We start from the raw sequence: 18,813 nt of genomic DNA on the forward strand, positions 1-18,813 counted from the left end.
AGTCTCATTTTCCTTAAGTACATCTACCCTGTTGAACTTATTATGGGAAATAAATATTTAAATAAAAACAAGCTGCTGATTATTTCACATTTTACTTGTGAGCAACGGCACATTTAAATCTTACAAATATAGTTATTTGGCTTATATCGTGATAGATATCGTTATCGCCTGAAATGAAAAAAACATATCGTGATATGAAAAAATCTCATATCGCCCAGCTCTACTTGTACACAAATCCAGTCGTAATAACCTTTTACAGCCAAATGAAACAGTTGCAAACCTGAAACATGATATATCGGACCACCTGTGTCTGTAGGGTCTCCTTGGCAGGGCGTGGAGGTCCTGGAAAACACACTTGGATAGGCATGTTGTTCAGCATTGGTAAATGTAAATAATAAGTAATAATTCACCTGGACTCTATTCAGTGAAACCTAGGTGCTCCAGCTGACTGAACACTTACAGCTGTAGCTTCAGACATCAAATAAGAACATGTTTTTCGACCTGCTAATCTTTCTTGAGCCCCTGTAGTTGAAGCTGTGGGTGTGGGGATGGGCACCAAATTCACATGCATTCCAGATCACTGTTGGCCCTGTGACCCAGTTGTTTGGCACGGTGTGTGCATGCCAGCCCTTATCGTGTGTGTGTGTGTGTGTGTGTGTGTGTGTGTGTGTGTGTGTGGTAGAAGCACCACAGCAGTGACAGATGGAGCGTTGGTAAACCCGGACTATAATGCCAGATAATAAAGCTTGGATTCCCTCACATGCACACACACACATACACAGCTGCAGAATGGTTGTGTTGCTTCTCAGCATGTAACTCACACAAATGTGCACACAACTGGCCATCTCTCTGAGCTGGTATTTAACACCAATGCAACAACTTTTAGCCCTGCATGCCACGCCCTCACCGGATTCCCCTACCTAGTGCCTTCGAGTCTACATTCCAAGTCGGTCCTTTTCCATTTGGTGCATACCATAGCAGCAGATGCAGAGCTTAAGGTCTCAGTGACGCGCCTGAGTGCTGGTGGACATGTGTCTCAGTGAAATTCATCCTGTCTGCTTCAGGTTTTCCATCAGTTTGATCCTTTTACAATCTAAATGATTAATTTTGTGTTAAGAATCTAAATCAAGTATCACTGGTCCATGGTTGAGTTCTTTCTCTCCCATAAACACGTAATCTAAAATGTACTAAAAGTTATAAACTGCATACTAGAAGAAGGTTAAAATGGGGTTAACAACATCTATAGATTGCAGCATCAACAACCAATCATTTACCAGTTTATCTGTAATGATGAGGGCAGCACAGAATTGGCGCAGGCTGAGATTTGTGCCCTAACAAAACACAGGCACAACATTAGGGGGAACAAAAGGTTTAAATGTTGCATTTTAAGCGGGACTTATAGCCATCAGTGGACCGTAATAATACTTCTCCATTTGCTTATGTCTTGTTGTGTCTATCTAAGGTTCTCTCTGTGTGTTGTGCACCTCTGTGTCCAACCACATCCTGGCTGTTTTTGTTTGCACGGTCCTCAGCGAGGGTCATGTCTATGCACTTGTGTGTATAGTCACGTGTGTTTGACTGCACTCCAGTCAGCTATCTGGCTTCCTGCGGCTTTGAGCTTTGACCAGCCATCGATGCTGGCAGCCGTCAACAAGCAGAGAACAGCTGGCTGCCGTCTTTGAACCGACAATGTGTGTTTAGTGATGAAAACCTGTAGGAGCATGACTGCAGAACAAAGGAACAGGATGTGTGTGTCCATCTGGGTGATGGTAATACAATGTATTGGCGACAACAGTCTGGCTTTTATAGGACTTAATTGGGCTGCTGCCTTTCATTCTCCTCAGAGTTGGGGTGACATGTTAATCCTGAGAATCATTTCTCATATGACAGACAAATAAACGTTTATCTTAATATGACATTGCGAACTTCCCCACACAGTAAATACAGTAAGCATAAAAGGAAGCTAAAGTTCAAACTCATGTGACAGTCTTCTTACTCGCATGTACTCTCTTCCTTTTTTAAAATATACTCCAATATATTTAGACTTTGCTGCCAACTGTGTCTGCTTTTTTTGCTTTTGATTTGCACATCTGCAATAACCGCAATAACTCTGTAGCAACAGCAACATTAATTCTTATAACAACAACAGTTTTACGGTTTTCATTGTGAGGTAAATGCTCTACAATAATACAGAGAACTCCAACAATCATCACCTACGGGCATGCATGTAGTGACTGGGCGAAGAAACCAAAACCCCTTTTGGTTGGGGCTCAATAACCTCAGTTTTATCTGAATTTAGGAGCAGGAGTTCAGGGGTCATGTAGGTCTTTGTCTTTAAGGCAGTCCTGCAGTTTAATTAATCGTTGCGTGTCATCTGGCTTCGTTGAAAGATAAAATTGGGTGTCATCTGCATAGCACTGAAAATGCATGATGCCTTGTAATAATATTGCCTAAGCGAAGCATGTATAATGCAGATAGAACTGGTCCCAGGACAGAAACCTGTGGAACTGACAGAGCTGCCATCAAGGAGAACAAAACTATATGAACAAATGTAAAAGAAAGTTAATAGCTGTGATTTGAAAACATAAGCTGCGGCATGTGCAGCAGGTCAGTGCTGAAGCCGCAACTTTGCAGAATGTTTGACGTTTGAATAATATTCACGTCAGTGTTCTCCTCCCAACACTGGGCTGTTTACAACCTTTCAGATCACGAGACTCCACATCATCTGTAGTGTGATGGTGATGAGAACATGCTCAACATCGCATAATGTTGGATGCTGTGTGTTTTATGGTTTTAAACTGTGGCGCTCCTCCTGACCCTCTGCCACAGAGAGATCACATCCACGGTATCGGCTAGCACCAGGCCAACACATTAAATATGTAGGCATGTGTAAAGAAACCCTGTCCTCCATATCATCTTATTGAGACGAGAGCACCTCTACAGTTTTTGTTTTTTCCCCCAACTGCTTCCTTTTCCCTCTTTTCACCCCTTTAAATCCAGGTCTTTTCCTCCCTCATATATACAACCAAGAATACAGCTGGAGACATTTAGGAGTGTGAAATGATCCGATTTAGTAGACCGCAGCTGCAGCTGCATATTAATCCTGAAATGATGCGTTCATGCAGCACATATGTCTTCATCCGAGTTGTACTTAACATTAACTTAAAAGTTATTTTAACTGCTGAATAGAGCCCTTTAGAAATACAATACACTTGATAAAAGTTAATAATGGTGTAATATTTTCCTAATGCATAAGATTGCTGGGATACATATTATTTGTCCTTCAGATAAGCCCCTGAGAAAAGGATGAATGAATTTGGGAAGGGGTGTCAGAGGCCTGGGGGGAAGGGTATAAGGAGGGGGTGGGGCATTCTTTCGAGGCCCCCCATAATCACTATTTGTGTTTGGCTGCCTTGTCCCACTTCCAGTGTGTGTGTGTTGTTTGGTGGGTAAAAGGGTTTCGCTCGCAGCCTCGCCACTATAGTTTGATTTCATTCATTCCACTGAGGACAAAGCGAGCCGTTTGAGAGTTTCAGCAGCAGTGAAAAGCTGCCCGACGCCTGAATGTCTGATATATCTGCACCATTCACCCATATAGTTCACAAACCATGAGCACTGTGCAGGTTATTTCAGCTAAATGAAATTGTTCTCTACAAATGTTCTTACATTTTCATAAAAATATGATGTTCAATTGGGGGAGGAAAGAAATGTCTTACAAAGTAGATTTTTGCATGCAGCAGGAAACTATTTCAAGCATTTAAAAATGCATCTTCTTAGTTGGACGATCACTTACTGATGCTTTCACAGCTACTTTACTGACTTGTATTTAACACTAACAGCTGCAAGTACTCATCCTAAGGCATGGCTAATGTAGGAAATGACCGACTAAAGGAGCTTTAACTCCATCTGGTTGAAATGGCAAATCCATCCATGAACTGGACACACTGTGACATGAAGTATTGCAAATCGCATGATCGCATCGCTTGAGATTTAGTCTGAGAGTTGGTTTTATTTTGAAATAAAACCAACTCTCTTGCTGTAAGGTCAAAGATGCGGACACTTGCACGCTTAAAGTATATTCAGAGTCAGAGAGCGCTGCACATGTCTTGCTGTTAGTCAGAGCTTGGGCCTTAGCCAGAGCTTACTGCCTGACACATTGAACTGACAGCTGGCCCAGTGATCCCACAACACTCAAACACACACTCTGACATATGACAACACACTTGCTCACACACAGTCTGCCTCCTATACTGTATATCATATACAAATAAAACATTTCCTTCATTATATCCTTTGTCCTTCCAGAAAACAAATTGTTCTTCATTCAGCACTCATTGCTTTGCTCAAAGGCACCATGAACTCAGATTTTAAAGCACGCCCCCTTCCTCTTTGTCTCTGCTGTAGTAGAAGCTAATTACATACAGTTTCTGGGTTTTTTTTGTGTTAAATTACAGAGTGGTTGATTTTTGCTGGAAGCTCTGTGGTCGGTTTGAGTCTAATAAGTGGACCTGGATTAGTGCCAAGTCAACCATCTCTCTTTTTCCACTCTTAGACCGTTTACTTTTATCTTCCTCTGTCCTTTTTTTAAGCCATTTCTTCTTCTGTCTTGACCCAGTCACTGCTCCGATTCTCCTCTTGTTTGGTTGTTTTTTCTGCAATAATCACTGCTTTTTTTTTTTTTTTGGATAATCTCCTAAAATCTGTAAAGCTTTACCTCTGACTTTACCAAAGTGTGAGTGAGTTATTGCTGTACACCCCCAGGACACCATGTTCCTTCCTGACCAGAGCTACTTACAGTATACTTTGTTTTACTTCTTTAATAATTTTTAAAGCAAGTTCCAAGAGCATCTCAAACATCCTGTGAACAGCTGCTCATACTGTAACATATGTTGACTTCACAAAAAACATGAGACGTACAATCTGTAGTATGAGTCACTGTCTAGCCAATCGTACGCTGACACAATGTATGTAGCATTACTGAAGCTTTAAGCTCTTAATCCCAGGGGGTTGCTGCATCATATGGAGCTGCTGCATAGACCGACGGTGCCACAGATTAAAGAAGGAAATGACCAACAAACATCAGCATGCGCACAGTTTTTACAGGTAGTCTGAGGATATTTGTGACGAAGAATGCCAATTATGTGATCACCTGCAGTGCTTTAGTCTGGTATGAGTGGATTGCTTTGTTCTCCAGTGTGGTCATTCTGTCTTATTTTCCCACAGACTAAAGGTTTCATGCTGTTACAGACTGTTTTTAGTTGTTTGGCTCAAGTGACTCACAAGTCCTGGTTTATGACCGCCTGATAACATCGCTGATGGCCTCAGCTGCACTTTGTGTTTACCGTAAAATGACGCATTCACACTTTGGTAATTAACAATAGACTCGCTGAACATATCGTTGTGCGTTAACATCTTTAATAACTACAGGATTAGATTTAGAGATTTAAAGAGGGAGCAAGTAAGGCACATCTCAGAGAAATAAAGTCTAAGAAGAGAGAGTGTTAGTTTGTATAACTCTGCGTCCAGTTCACATGTCTGACACATGTCTGATTGGCTGACAGTGTTACAGTTAGATTAGCTAGCCCTTAATAGCTTTTTGGACTGTCTATTGACAGTTCTAATGTGATATCAGATGCACATTGCTTAAGAGTTGTGTGCCATATTGGATGTGATAGAACCACTGGTTGCCTTGGGAGGCTGGCGAGTGGTTCCTGCAGTTTGCCGGCTCTTGCTGGGTGAAATCAGTTGCAGAGAAGGTGCTTAACCAAAAACCTTCTAGTAATTGCTTTGATAGCTAGCACATTGTTGTGGCTAGCTATCAAACTACGGTGGCCCGTAGTTTGTCAGTTTTTTTGTTTTTCATGTTTCATGCTGCAAACAACTTGCTAACTACTAGATAAGTAGTAGTAAAAGTTGAAGTTGTGCTTCCAGTGTTTCGAAAGGGCAGCTTTTACCATCAGGGAGGGCAGCAGGCCAGTGTTTGTAGACAAGTCTGTCACTTCCATTTACACTATGACCACAGCAGAAAATAAAAAGAGAGTGTGTTGTTGTCTATGGTTAGCTTGTGATTGTGAATTGGAGACATCCACACTGTTAACCTCACGGTGGCCTATTTCCATCTTTTATATGCAGTTTGTTATCAGAGAGAAAAGTGGAGCTTTTAAACCTCATCCATCACTTTCACCACAAAGCTTATCCTAGATGAGATTAAAACAGTGACTCTTCTAAAGATCCTATAATCAGTCTGGTGTTGCAATTTTTGGGTCGATGGTCCCTTTATAAAAATGTGAACAGTTTGTTTGGGTTGCACTTGGATGGTAATTAATGCATCTCACTGCCAGTCCACACCATACTGCTAGTAAACCTTGCCACACTTTGCTCACACCAGCCGCGGTGCCAGCATTTGTCTGCACACACTCAGAGACACACACACACACGTAGCGATGCTCCATCATACACACTTAGATGACATTATAAATTCTCAGTTTTCATTCACAGATGCACACATGATCGGACACAGTTAACAATCCAATCCCTGTTTTTGGCATACATGGCTCACACATGGCAGCCAAATCAGAGGGGGGAGAGTGCTTTTTCTCTATCTCTCTGTCTCTACATGTCTCAAAGGGCTAAATGAGATTACTGTAATCCAGCCTGACCACAGGACAGAGGAAATCCAAATGGTGTTTACTTCATCTCCAGTCTACATTACTTTTACCCTTTTTTACTCTTTCTCCTTTTTGGATTTTCTCATTTTACTCCCTCCTTTTTTCATGTGCCCTGCCCTCTTTATTTCGCCCTACTTCCCATGCTCCTCCCCTTTTACACCTTCCACATATTTATATATAAACACACTTTAAAAAAAAAAAAAGTTCAGCTGTTGGTTATATTGGCAAAAGAGTTGACAGTGGATTTTGGTTTGGAGACTTTGTTTTCTAACATACTGTTTTCTGTTTCTTTGTTTAGATGACATCGTGCAAAAGGATGATACTCCTATGTATGCAGCACAAATCGGCTCTGAACTCCAGAAACAGTTTGCCATCCTGCCAGGTTGGTTTGATATTATACACATGCACAAAGTGGCAGTTAATTATTTCAAGACATACATAACTTTCTCCTCCTTTTGATATGTAAAGAACATGCGAGTAAACCCGGCTCTTTGAATCAGCTTATCCATGTCAGTGACTTAGTGGTGAAACTCATGATGAACGAGTGACCCCAGAGAGATCTCGGTGTCTTTCCAAATGTGCAGCATGGATTAGATTAAACTGGACAATTGAGTTGCTAACAAACACATTCATGTGTGTGAACAGGGGAATTTATGTCGGGGCAGAGCTAATGGGGGTTATAAACATAGCGCAATTGGCCTAACTCTTTAGAATCTAATTATATCTTTGTGTCTGTGTAGCTCAGTGAAACGCAGTCCTCTCTCTACTTGCGCTCTTCTATGTAACAAAACTGTTGGTGCAATTAAAAAAAAATATAAATGTCTCTGGCAGCAAAAACACTTCCAGGACGTGAAGGTGGATATGTCCGGCAGAGTCCAAAAATAGTTCCGCTCATACTTACATGACAGCCAAAGCGACACTTTGTGAAAGGCTTTTAACCTTTTGATAATTTATTTGCTTCTGTTTGTGTAGTTACCAATATTTTAACTCATAAAATAAAAAAATAAAAGTTTAAATAATTTTGATTTCATTGAAGCGTAATACCTTAAGGGTTTTGCTTTGCGCTGCAGATATATTTGGACCTTTCTGTGTCTGCAAAGCTATAAACTATATGTGGGACCAATTTACTATCCTTCACACTCTGGGAAAATGTTGATGCAGCACTAACAAAATTATTGTGACCGTGTGCAATGAACTATATTATTGTCTTTGAAATTGGGACAACAATTGGGCTTCGAAGATGGGAACAAGGTCTGTGTCTACTTGCAGTCAGTTTCCATGTTGAAAGGAACTTTGTTCCATCAAGACGATGCTATCTGATGGAGTCAGGTAGAATGGGGTCTGTGACAATATGGCATTAACTATGATTGATTTGCAGAAATTGCAAGTCTGTGGCTACAGAAATTCGGAAATTCTTCCACAAATAGTGACATAGTTCCTGCAAAATAGTTGTTTAACTATAAAATGACTCAGGCGCTCCGCAACCTTGCTCTTATACCAGAATACAACCAGCTGAGTTGAGTCCTCTGTTGCAAAGACACGTGACACTAGCAGTATGTTGACTTTTTTTTGTTTATAAATTAGATGACAGTTATGTGCAAACCTTGATCTGTCTGTCTGAGAGTGATTGCAGTGTTTCTAAATCAGACTGCAATTGCTTGGCGACAAGTTGCCTTGTGTAATCAAGCTCAACTTTGTAAACAGTTGTGTGCAACTCAAAGTAAAGAAATTCAATGCAATTTTGTCTTGTTATTTTTTTTCCCTGATTGCAAAAAGGTTGTCGTCATATTTTTTACTCTAGTATGGAGGTGGTTTTCAGGTGTTTACTTAAAAAAAACAAAAACAAACAAAGCAGGCATGGCAGGAAAGAACTGCTAAGAGAAGGGAAAAAAAAGGGGGGGGGGGTGAACAAAAATATTCTCATTCATTACAAATCAGACTCATGAAAAACACAAAAATAACCAGGAGCTGGGAGAGAGAGAGAGAGAGAGAGCAACGGCCCACAAAAACGTATGCATCACATGGTACCTGCCCCAAACAAAGGAAAAACAAAAAATCCCAACATGACCAAAAAAACTCATTTGAGACAACATGATGGAGTAGTGTACAAATCCACATGAAAATGCAGTGAAACTCTACGGGCAGATTCAACCAGAATAAAGAAAAAGAGTTCTGATCCCAGCTGGTCCTGGACCCCTCTGTGGGACCCCAATGTGGGAAAAACTTGTCAGTTACTGATGATAGGTTGGCCCAGATAGAAGCCATGCAGGCAATCATAACCAACCACTCACACAAAATGCACACAAAGCAACATGAAACAAACATGTCAGCACAGAAACCTACTCTTAGAGCTCTGTATTGGGTTACCATGACGATACTGCCTGACCAGTGACGGCATGTGAATAATTCATCGCCCCAATGTTCTGCTTTGAAACTTGACCTGCCAACCAAAGAGAAGTGTGTGTGTGTGTGTGTGTGTGTGTGTGTGTGTGTGTGTGTGTGTGTGTGTGTGTGTGTGAGGTCCTGCTTATTTTTATAAATGTGATTTTTGCTCCGTCTCTCCTCAGCCAGAGGCGTGGTAAACAATCACATTAAGGCTCCTCTTAATGCCTTTCTTTCATTCTGAATTAGATCCAAAATGAATTTGCATGACTTTCCAATTATGGAAACAGGACTGTATGTAATTTATGATTTTTACCCTGCTGCACTTTATCAAGCAAGAAGTGGGTTTATTTGTGTCTGAGTGTATTTATATAAAGGAGGAAAAGTAGGGCACAAATGAACCGCTACAACATAACTTTCAAGTTTTCAATCCAGCTGTCATCAAATCAATTAAAAGCATTGACAACACCAGGTGGACACCGTGCCTGACATTTCTGTGATTCCTGTCTGTCTCCAGGGGGGCGAGGGATGAATGGAAGCCCCGTCATCGTCTTCCCAGAATTCCCAACTTTCAGCGAGCTAGAAGAGGAGGAGCTCCAAAATGTCCTCAGCTACCTCACGAGTGTCCCCAGGTGAGTGTCTCTCACCCCTCCTCTCACACATGTGCTGTGCTAACAGAGCTTGAGGTGTAATACCAGGCGGAGCCAACAGATGCCAGCACAACACCAAAGGCCTGACTCGAGGAGAAGTGACACAAAAGACACAAAGGTTTAGAGAAGAATGGAAGACTAAAGAATAAGTCACTGATAACTGGCAAATCAAAAATTGAAACTGTACTCTTTGATGTGCATATACAAACAGAATTTTTGTTACAATGTTAAAACATTGCTCATATGAATTCATATAGTAGAACTTAGGCCTGATGAAAGGTTTTGTATTTATAGTTTTTGTATATTTCTGCAGTGGAGGTTTGTTTTCCTAACTAGAATATTTTTTTTATTTATCTGTTCTCATTACTCCTCTGTCCTCCTTCTTTATGCTCCCTCTGCCCCTCCATCCTCTCACCTCCCCTCCCTTCCTTTCACCTTTCCTTTAGTGCTGAGCGCAGCACTCTCATCAAGCACAGACATGCTCTCACACACATAATTAAAGGAGAAAGGAAGATGCAGCTGTATATCTATCTGTGTGTGTGTGTGTGTGTGCGCATATGTTTGTGTGTGTGTCATGGCGGCCATTCAGTGGATCATCACCTTTCATATAACAGACACACACTCATACCCCTCCCTCTCTGCCCACCAGCTATTTTGCACCCTGCTGCCAATCGGCTGAGCTCCCGGGTATCTGATTGGCTCTGAGCGGCAGAGCTCGGCTTTAATTGGCTGAGGGTGGGACGCGGGTGGTGGAGGAGCAGAGAGAGAGGCAAAAGGAGGAGGGAGATGCTCTGTGAGGATGTGAACGGTCACCTCGCTCCATCCGCGAGCTGCAAGAAGATGATTGTGGATGCACCGACTGGACATTGACATCAGCCGAATAGGAGAGAACTGAGGAAGACTGGACTATATTTGGATGATGACATTGGATTATTGAGGATTTTTGTTAGATTTCTTTTTCTTTGGGCTCTGGAATATCAAAGATTTTCTTCGCCCGGCTTTTTCATTTATGTGGATTGAATCTATTTAGCAGTAGCGATGGACTGAGGATTTGCCGCTTGCGGCGTCCACCGGGTAGTGTAACGCATTGCTTTTCTTAACATCTCTGTGTGTGATAATGAAAATTGGCTAATAATGACATCCAGATGGACCGACTCAGCAGTATTTGTATGGTTGGCCTCACAGTCGGGGTGTGTGTGTGTGTGTGTGTGTGTGTGTGTATGTGTGTGTCAGGCTTAAATATTCATCCTTCCTGCTTGTGTGTTTAGGTGTCAGGATACACGTCAGCTTATCCAGCGGGGGACCTTTGCAGGAAAAAGCCATGTACACACACAAACTAGCTTAATGAGGCTGCTACATATGGCACTGCCTGTGGAATGAATGGCAAGATTTTTCACATGCACACATGCTAATGCAGAGCCAAGGTTGCCATGGTAATCACAAGGGTCGCTCTCTAATCGCCACTGAAGGCAAATGATGAAGAGGCAGTAGGTAGCAAGGTTTGAACAAGGGATACTTGACTTCCTTTGACCAGGGGCCACTTGTGGAAAATGACCTGAGGCTAGTGGGGAGTAAAAATAAAAATTTATACCCTTTTTTTTCCAACTAAGTGAAGGACTGACAAAAGGCCCATTCAGCAGCTGCAACTGCATCTTAACTGTAAATTTGACATTTTAAAAAGGTTATATAGCACTAAACAAAGAAACTGCAACCTCTTCAGTTTTTTTTCCTTAGGATAATACAAAAGCTTTGATTAGCTATGTCTACAGTGACCTACAGTGGGCCTGATTTGTCTGCAAGTTTCCTAAACCTCCTAGATAATAGACATAACCTATGCCATAATCTGTCAGCCAACAGTGAAACTGCCTAACGTATTCTTAATGCAAGCTGATTTGGAATAATTTTTTATAAAATAACTCAATTATTGCTTTAGCTGGAGCTCAAGGGCCCTCTCAATAATGTACAAGCCACCGCTGTGGAGGGCAAATTCTAGTTAAGGCCCCTTTTTGGGGATATTCTGGTACCAAATTCAGTAGTTTGCCTTGTTATCGAGGCCTTGACTTAAACATACACACCCTCTTTTTCTTTCCTGCACACACAGGAAAAGCAAAGGTGTTTTTCTGTGGGGATTAACAGTGTGTGTATGTGTGTGTTTCTCTCCTGTAGTGTGGAAGCATCAGGAGTGGGTTTCATCCTGGTCATCGACAGACGGCTGGACCGATGGGCTGCTGTCAGGGCCACCCTGCTCCGCATCGCAGTAAGAACCTACTTGTTTGGTTATTTATTTCATTTTTGTGTGTGTGTTTCTATGTGTGTGTGTGTGTCGGAGGAAGATGGGAGAAACTGTCCTAGGACTTTACCGAACCAATTTGTCTGCGTGCATCATTTGCTGACAAAATCCCTCTGATGACTCCAAATAGCTGTTTTGGAGTGTGTGCATTACTCTGCATGTGCTAATGCTTGTTTTAGTCCAGATCTGTGGGTGTAGTTGCTGGTGTCAGCTGTCCGTGTGTATAATTTTCAGCTTAGCAGCATTTAGAATAATAGATGTTTTGGAGTTTTTAGTATTTGTGAAATTGCGCATGCAGTAAGTGGTTGTTTTACCTCATTAACTTCATATGCACTGGGAGCTTGGACATTTTCCTTTTTCTGCATGTTGAAATGTGGCAGGATGAGGTTAAAAATAGCTTATTATGTTAGAGTGGGTGGTGGAATCTCTGAAAGTGCACTCATAGCCTTTGTGTACGCTGAGACTTACTCAAAAAGCAGAAATAGAAGGTCCACGCAGTGCTGGCCATGAGTCTCATTCTGTAATTGTTTTTTAACCATCAGTGTATGCTCCATTAGCCTACTAGCCTACTTACTTCTTGGTAACTTTCACAACTCTATAAGATGATAAACTGAAGAGAGAGTGTGACATTAAAGAGGAAGGCAAGAGAGGGGGGACTAGTAGTATAAGAGAGGGGTTATATATCTTATTATTATAATAATACTTAATATGCATGTAAATTAGGCAGACTTGGTAATAATAATCAATAGTCATGAAACTGAAGTGTCCATACTTATTGTCATTTCTGACAATTAAAATTAAATGCCATTTATACCATTATATTATAAACTATTTGTATTAAATTCAAATGAAACTCAATTCAATTCAATTTTATTTTTTCAGCATCAAATTATAACAAGTCACCTCAAGGCGCTTTAAATAGTAAGGAAAAGGCCCTACAATAATACAGAGAAAAGCCCAACAATCAGAGGATCCACTTTGAGCAAGCGAGTGGCGACAGTGGGAAGGAAAAACTCCCTTTTAACGGGAAGGAATCTCCAGCAGAGCCAGGGAGCAGGGAGGGAGGCCGGCCAAAATAAGTAAATAAATCGCTCCTCGGTAAAATCTAGCATGTTGTGCCTGATTTTATCCTCCCATCTTTTTGTCCTATCTACTGAGCTGAGGTCTGTGAGGTGACACGCCACAGCACTAAAAATCTTAGATTTTAAGACATTTGAAGATGCCAAGGTGGGAATTTAAGTATGTGTCTTTTTGCAGATCGACTGGTAGCAGTCAGCAAGATGTTGGCCAATAGCGGTGTTCTCTATTTGGCTTTTCTTTGAGAGAGCGCTATTGCTTGGGCACTGACTTTAATTTTTCGTACTATACCATGTTTCACTTTGGTTTTCCCTTACTTAAATTTTTTTGTAAGCTGTCATCTGTAATCAGTACTCTATCTGTGAATCGTAATAACGTCGGCCAAAACAAGTATAAAGCTTCGCCAACCCCTTCACATCTGTTGTCAGGATGCTCTTCCTGTATTGTACCTTTTACCATGTCCAATGTATGCAAATTTATGCTAATGTATGCTAATTGGGCACTGGTTATCATTAACGGTTTTTCCATGGTATCTCTTGAAAACTATCCCCACTGTGGAAATAAGTCATTATGAGGCTGCTGGCTTTGGTAACTGAACGCAAAGTCAAGTTAACCTACACACAGAAAATATCCAGTGCTAATAATGGTAATAATGAACCATTATTCCAGTCCATTGGCTCGTTCAGTGTCCTGAAACAGGATGTTGATGAGCTGTAGAATTCCATGAACCAACAATCAATCTGCTTTATCAGGTGTAAAGCTACTTCAAGGTGCAAGCAAAACCACAGAGATGTTTTTTGAAGGAAAAGTGTGAATGTAATCATTGAGTATGGACTAAGCGCTGAAATCATATTATCTAAAAATAATAGTTTAATGTTTTTATCAGTAACGTCTTACTGGCAAGATATTAACATTTTAAAAATATCCAGAAGACTGGCACCTGCTCTAGGAGAGCTGGGCAGAGCCGTTGAAGGCCTTAACCCATCAGCAGGACTGATATCTGCTCTTTTATGTGAGGAGGAACAGAATGAGCGCTGCCAGAGCTATAAAATTATCTCCAGCAGGACTCTGACCAAACAGTTAGAAACAGAATTCATGAGGGCGGCCTGAGGACCTGAGATCCTTTAGTGGGCCCTGTGCTCAGTGCCCAGCACCACATAGTGCCGTAGAATACCACAACTGACAGGTCCACACTGGCACCCTGTGCTTTTCATAGGTGAGAGCAGGTCCACCCTGTCCACTTGTGACAGACATGAAAGGGTCTGGAGAAGCCATGGAGAAAACCTGTAACATCGTTCATTATGTCTTTGAATTCAGCTCTTCTAACACATTAAACAGTCCATGCGGGTGTAGATATTCAGCATGTGTTTTTTCCCATTGAGATCTGATGTATTTTCAAACTGTTCCTTAAATTTTTTGTGCAGTGTGTAATTCTTTTGCCATTTTAGTCTTTATTTTAGGCCCATAAATAATTTTTGGCAAATGATACTCAGGTCTTAGTAAATTGTACATGTATCCTTTATGTATGCACATATAGGTATTCTGGAAGTGACAGTCATTTAACCTAACACCACCATCTGCTTAGCTTCACTTCATGTATGAGCTGCAAACAGTGGTTCAGTGTATCGTAAACTGTGAAGCCAAAACCACCTTACTGACTAAATAATGTTATAAAACCACTTCTAAATTACCTAATGCATGTATTTCTGTATAGTGTTCTATATTCAGTTTTCATATCAGACAACATATGTGCTCAGACTGATATATTTGTGGCCAACCTTTATCAGTTAATCATATCAGCTCAGTGAGACATAGCTTTATGTGTGCAGTCCTTCCTGGAGCCTTGAGATGACCTCCTGTAAAATTCCATTTTATTTATAACAAAACATTTTCAGTACCACCACCACACTTCCAAAGCTACACAGTGTATAATCTTTATATATTTCCATTTTGGGTCTTTTTGTTCCCAGTCTTCTCTGTCTTTAAATTAAACAAAAGATTAAAAAAAAAAAAAGAAGAGAAATCAAGCCAAGATGACAAAGTGGCCTCCTATAATTTAGAGTGGTGGTAGAGTTTATCAGCGTGGTAGCAGAAGCTTCTCTGCTGGATATCCCTTCCTTCCTTTACCTCTCCCTCTCATTACCCCGTCTCTCTCCCCTTTGAATCATCCATCACTCCATTCTTCTGTTTAGTTCTCACCCCCCTCGGAGTTGCCTTCCTCACTTTAAAAAGGATTTTTTTTTTAACTCAGAAAGCTGAAATGTGTATTTTTATTTTCAGTGCAGTGAAATGCTTTTTAAAAAAATATATATTCATGGCCTGCTCCCAAAAAGAATGATGTAATGGTTTGATGTAGTGGATATTTTGTGTGAATAAGATTCCAACTGGCAGTTTCAGCTGTTATGTGAATGCCTTTTCATGTTTCATGTAGGGAGGGAGGTAAAATATAAAAGGGTATGTCAAGTCCACACTGGAAACAGGCAGCATTATAACCTAACCTGAAGGCATGAAGGCCAGGTGGTGAGACCAACTGTCTGACATGATCTCCTCCTCACTCGCCTGTGGTTGGATGTCCTTGCTGGACACGCCTGTTTTGTCCACTAGCCAGTGGCAGTCGGCCTCATTGGAGAATGAAAGTTGTTCATCGTCCCGTGAGATGCTCTATTCGTGAAGGCTGCTCAAGGTCACGTGCTGCCATTTGCTGGTTTGCCAGGGGGAACGAGGGACGGAAAAAAATAAAGGAGTGGGCAAGTGTTAGTAGTATTACTGCAAAGCGAAGGCACAGATGCTCTCAGGCTGCTTTGTTGGTGCTTTCACCATCTAGACACAGTGCTGGGTTGTAAAATTAAGGTAGTGAGCTCATTGGATAGTTTGATTTTGATATTTATCAGTGCGGAAATAATTGGTTACTGTGAAGAGACACTCAGGTGTTGGGTTTAAAGATTTAAAGAAACACTCCACTGCCCTAGAGAGAATATTATTGCTCGTGTCTGAAGTGTTAGTTTCCTTTCCCCCCCACTTTGTGTAGTGAACATGGAGGACCATCTAACCATATATGCAAATGCCAGAATTTATCTAGTATTCTGGTTAAATTATGGGACACCTTCATGTCTGCTGCAGCTTGTCTTTGTGATTAGGGGTAATAAATACACAGGCATCCATGCATACGGAAACATTGCTGCAGGCGGAGGATGCAGATGGCTCAGTCAGCCGGTGCCAGTGAGAGGCTCGGGTTTGTTGCAACAGATCGTTTTTAACATCAGCTAAAAAGGCGTTCCACTAAATATTAGCACTCTCCCTGTCAAGATCTCAGCTGAGCGTCTTTGTCGCAACTGGGACATTGTTCACGTCTAAAAGTGAGAGCAGTAATGCAGGCGGAGGAGGGGGGGTTTGAGCACGTGGTGGATGGAGGTGGTTTAATATGGTGGCGGGCCAACTCCCGGGAGAGCAGTGTGGATGTGATTAGAGGACATGACTGAAGTGGTTTTTCCCGTTCCACCCATCCTTCTTCCCTTCCATCATCCCGCTCAAAAGAAAATTATATTCTAATTCTTATCATTTATTAATGCGCGCGGAAAATGTCTGTGCGTGCGCGTGCATGCATCGCTTTAATGTTTATGCGGGGTATCGGTGTTCATCTGTCACGGGGAGTGCACCGAGCAGCACGTGTATTGTCATGTTAATGCAGAGCTACAAATTAAAACAGGACCTCTAAGGGTTTATTGAATTTAATGACCTCCAATTACACATGCGCTGCTCACTGATGTCTGGATGGTGTGTTATTGATGAGGGAAAAAAAGGAAAAACTAAAAAAAATACACAATGCATCATTTTTTTCTGTAGTTAACATGCACTGTCATCTGTCATTAATCCCAATAGGAAGCACTGTATGTAAAAGATATGCAGGCAGTATGGGTGGAAAGATGCTGTGTAGAGTGAGTGAATTTTCCAACCTGGCTGTCTCTCATCAACATCACAGCAAGCTGTGTGTGTGTGTGTGTGTGTGTGTGTGTGTGTGTGTGTGTGTGTGTGTGTGTGTGTGTGTGTGTGTGTGTGTGTGTGTGTGTGTGTGTGTGTGTGTGTGTGTGTGTGTGTGTGTGTGTGTGTGTGTGTAAAAGCCAAAAATAAATGACGGGACGAGTAGAATGAGGCTGCGGCACCGGGAACACTCTTAGACGACTCCTCGTCTACTCTCTCTTTCCCGCTAAGGCTCTCCACGCGTTTCCATGACAACCCAATGCAGGCATTTCATGACAATGATGTATGCACGCTGGATGTGTGTGAGCGCCTCTGTACCAGTGCAGTCCTTTTCCTTGTAGACTAAATTGAAGCCATGCTTTACGGATGACTTATTTATCATAGGGCTCGTACTCTTTGCTGCGTGTTACCAGTGATTCCAATGAATAAGGCAGCCGTGGCGCTATTTTGTACAGACTGTCGTCACACACTCACTTTTGTCAGTGAATAAATCAACTAAAAATATTCCCAAATAACACAGGGCGCTGTATTTAGATATTATATGTGCATGGCTCAGTGGGTTAAACCTCAGCTGAAGTTTGATCAGCAGAAAAGACATGAATTTACCAAGAAAAGTAGTGTCAATTAAACCAGCTCTAAACCAAAAAACAACAGGAAAAAAGCTTTAATCTTTAAGCATCATCATCTTTCAGATTTTCTTTTGTCAGCAGACACAATTTATGGTTATGCTAAAAATGTCATGAGCTTGTCACAGAGCTCTAAGCTTGCCTCTGGTGCTGTGTGTGTGTGTGTGTGTGTGTGTGTGTGTGTGTGTGTGTGTGTGTGTGTGTGTGTGTGTGTGTGTGTGTGTGTGTGTGTGTGTGTGTGTGTGCACATGTCATCCTGCATTGATTTACGATGTCTAACAGGGCGGAGCAATTCACTCGGGGATTTACAGGAAGCCACAACCGATATAGCCTTTCAGCTGAGTGGCCTCCAGAGCTGCTGCCTGTCTGAAGGCAGTTCTGTGTTTTTAACTTGCTAGTGTGGAGGTGGACAGACCAAATGCTACAGCTACTCCCCAAAGTCACAGGACTAATAACATTACACTGCAATCACAGCTTTCTAGGTGAGAGCTGCTGCAGGGGAACTGCAGTGAAGAAACGCAGCAGATTTATTAGATGTTAAACGCTCTTAAATCTCTTTACTGCTGGTTTGGGATTGCAGCAGTGGGACAGTGGGCACAGATGTGAGGTTTGTTTAATGCCTCACTCAGGAGCTGCACCGTTAAACCAGGGCTCTGCCTTTATTACTGTCAGGATCGAGAGACTATACAGTTGGACTGGCACAACTGTGAACCTTATATCTCACAAATTTACAGTGTGTTAAAGTCAACTTTGCTTTAGGCTATGAGCACAGCATTGCTTCTGAGGTAGTTGTATAGGGAGGGCTGTTACAGGGACTTCAGTTTAACCGAGAGCTTTTTTCTGTTCTGTTCGGTCAAAGCCTCTGTGCCAAAATGTGCAGCACTTCATCTAGCAGGCACTCATCAGATGCATTTTATCTTGTGCACCTTGCTCTTCTTCATGGCTTCATGTCACAGATTCGATTTTAACGCTGTTGACACCAGCTTGAACCGCTGATACAAAGCAGGATGGATCCATGCTTTCATGTCATTTATGCCAAATTCTGACCCTACAGCAGATATGGTCATCAGACCAGGCAACGTTTTTTCAGTCTTCTATTATAAAATTTTGTTAAGCTTGTGAATTGAAACCTCAATTTCAAG

General features: G+C 41.7%; 1 protein-coding gene across 6 annotated transcripts in view; it reads left to right on the forward strand.

The window, feature by feature from the left end:
• mcf2la (mcf.2 cell line derived transforming sequence-like a) overlaps positions 1-18,813 on the forward strand; it is a 57,586-nt gene that overhangs the window by 24,168 nt on the left and 14,605 nt on the right. For 5 of the 6 annotated variants that reach the window (XM_082523310.1, XM_082523308.1, XM_082523311.1 and 2 more), the window contains 3 exons: positions 6,967-7,050; positions 9,568-9,682; positions 11,867-11,957. In XM_082523310.1, coding sequence (XP_082379436.1) covers positions 6,967-7,050; positions 9,568-9,682; positions 11,867-11,957 — 290 coding nt within the window. Of the gene's footprint in view, positions 1-5,016; positions 5,104-6,966; positions 7,051-9,567; positions 9,683-11,866; positions 11,958-18,813 lie in introns of those variants that run through there. The other variant, XM_082523312.1, reaches the window with a different exon arrangement.

This window comes from Aulonocara stuartgranti (genome assembly GCF_965226115.1).
Source record: "Aulonocara stuartgranti genome assembly, chromosome: 23".
NCBI classification, from domain to species: domain Eukaryota; kingdom Metazoa; phylum Chordata; class Actinopteri; order Cichliformes; family Cichlidae; genus Aulonocara; species Aulonocara stuartgranti.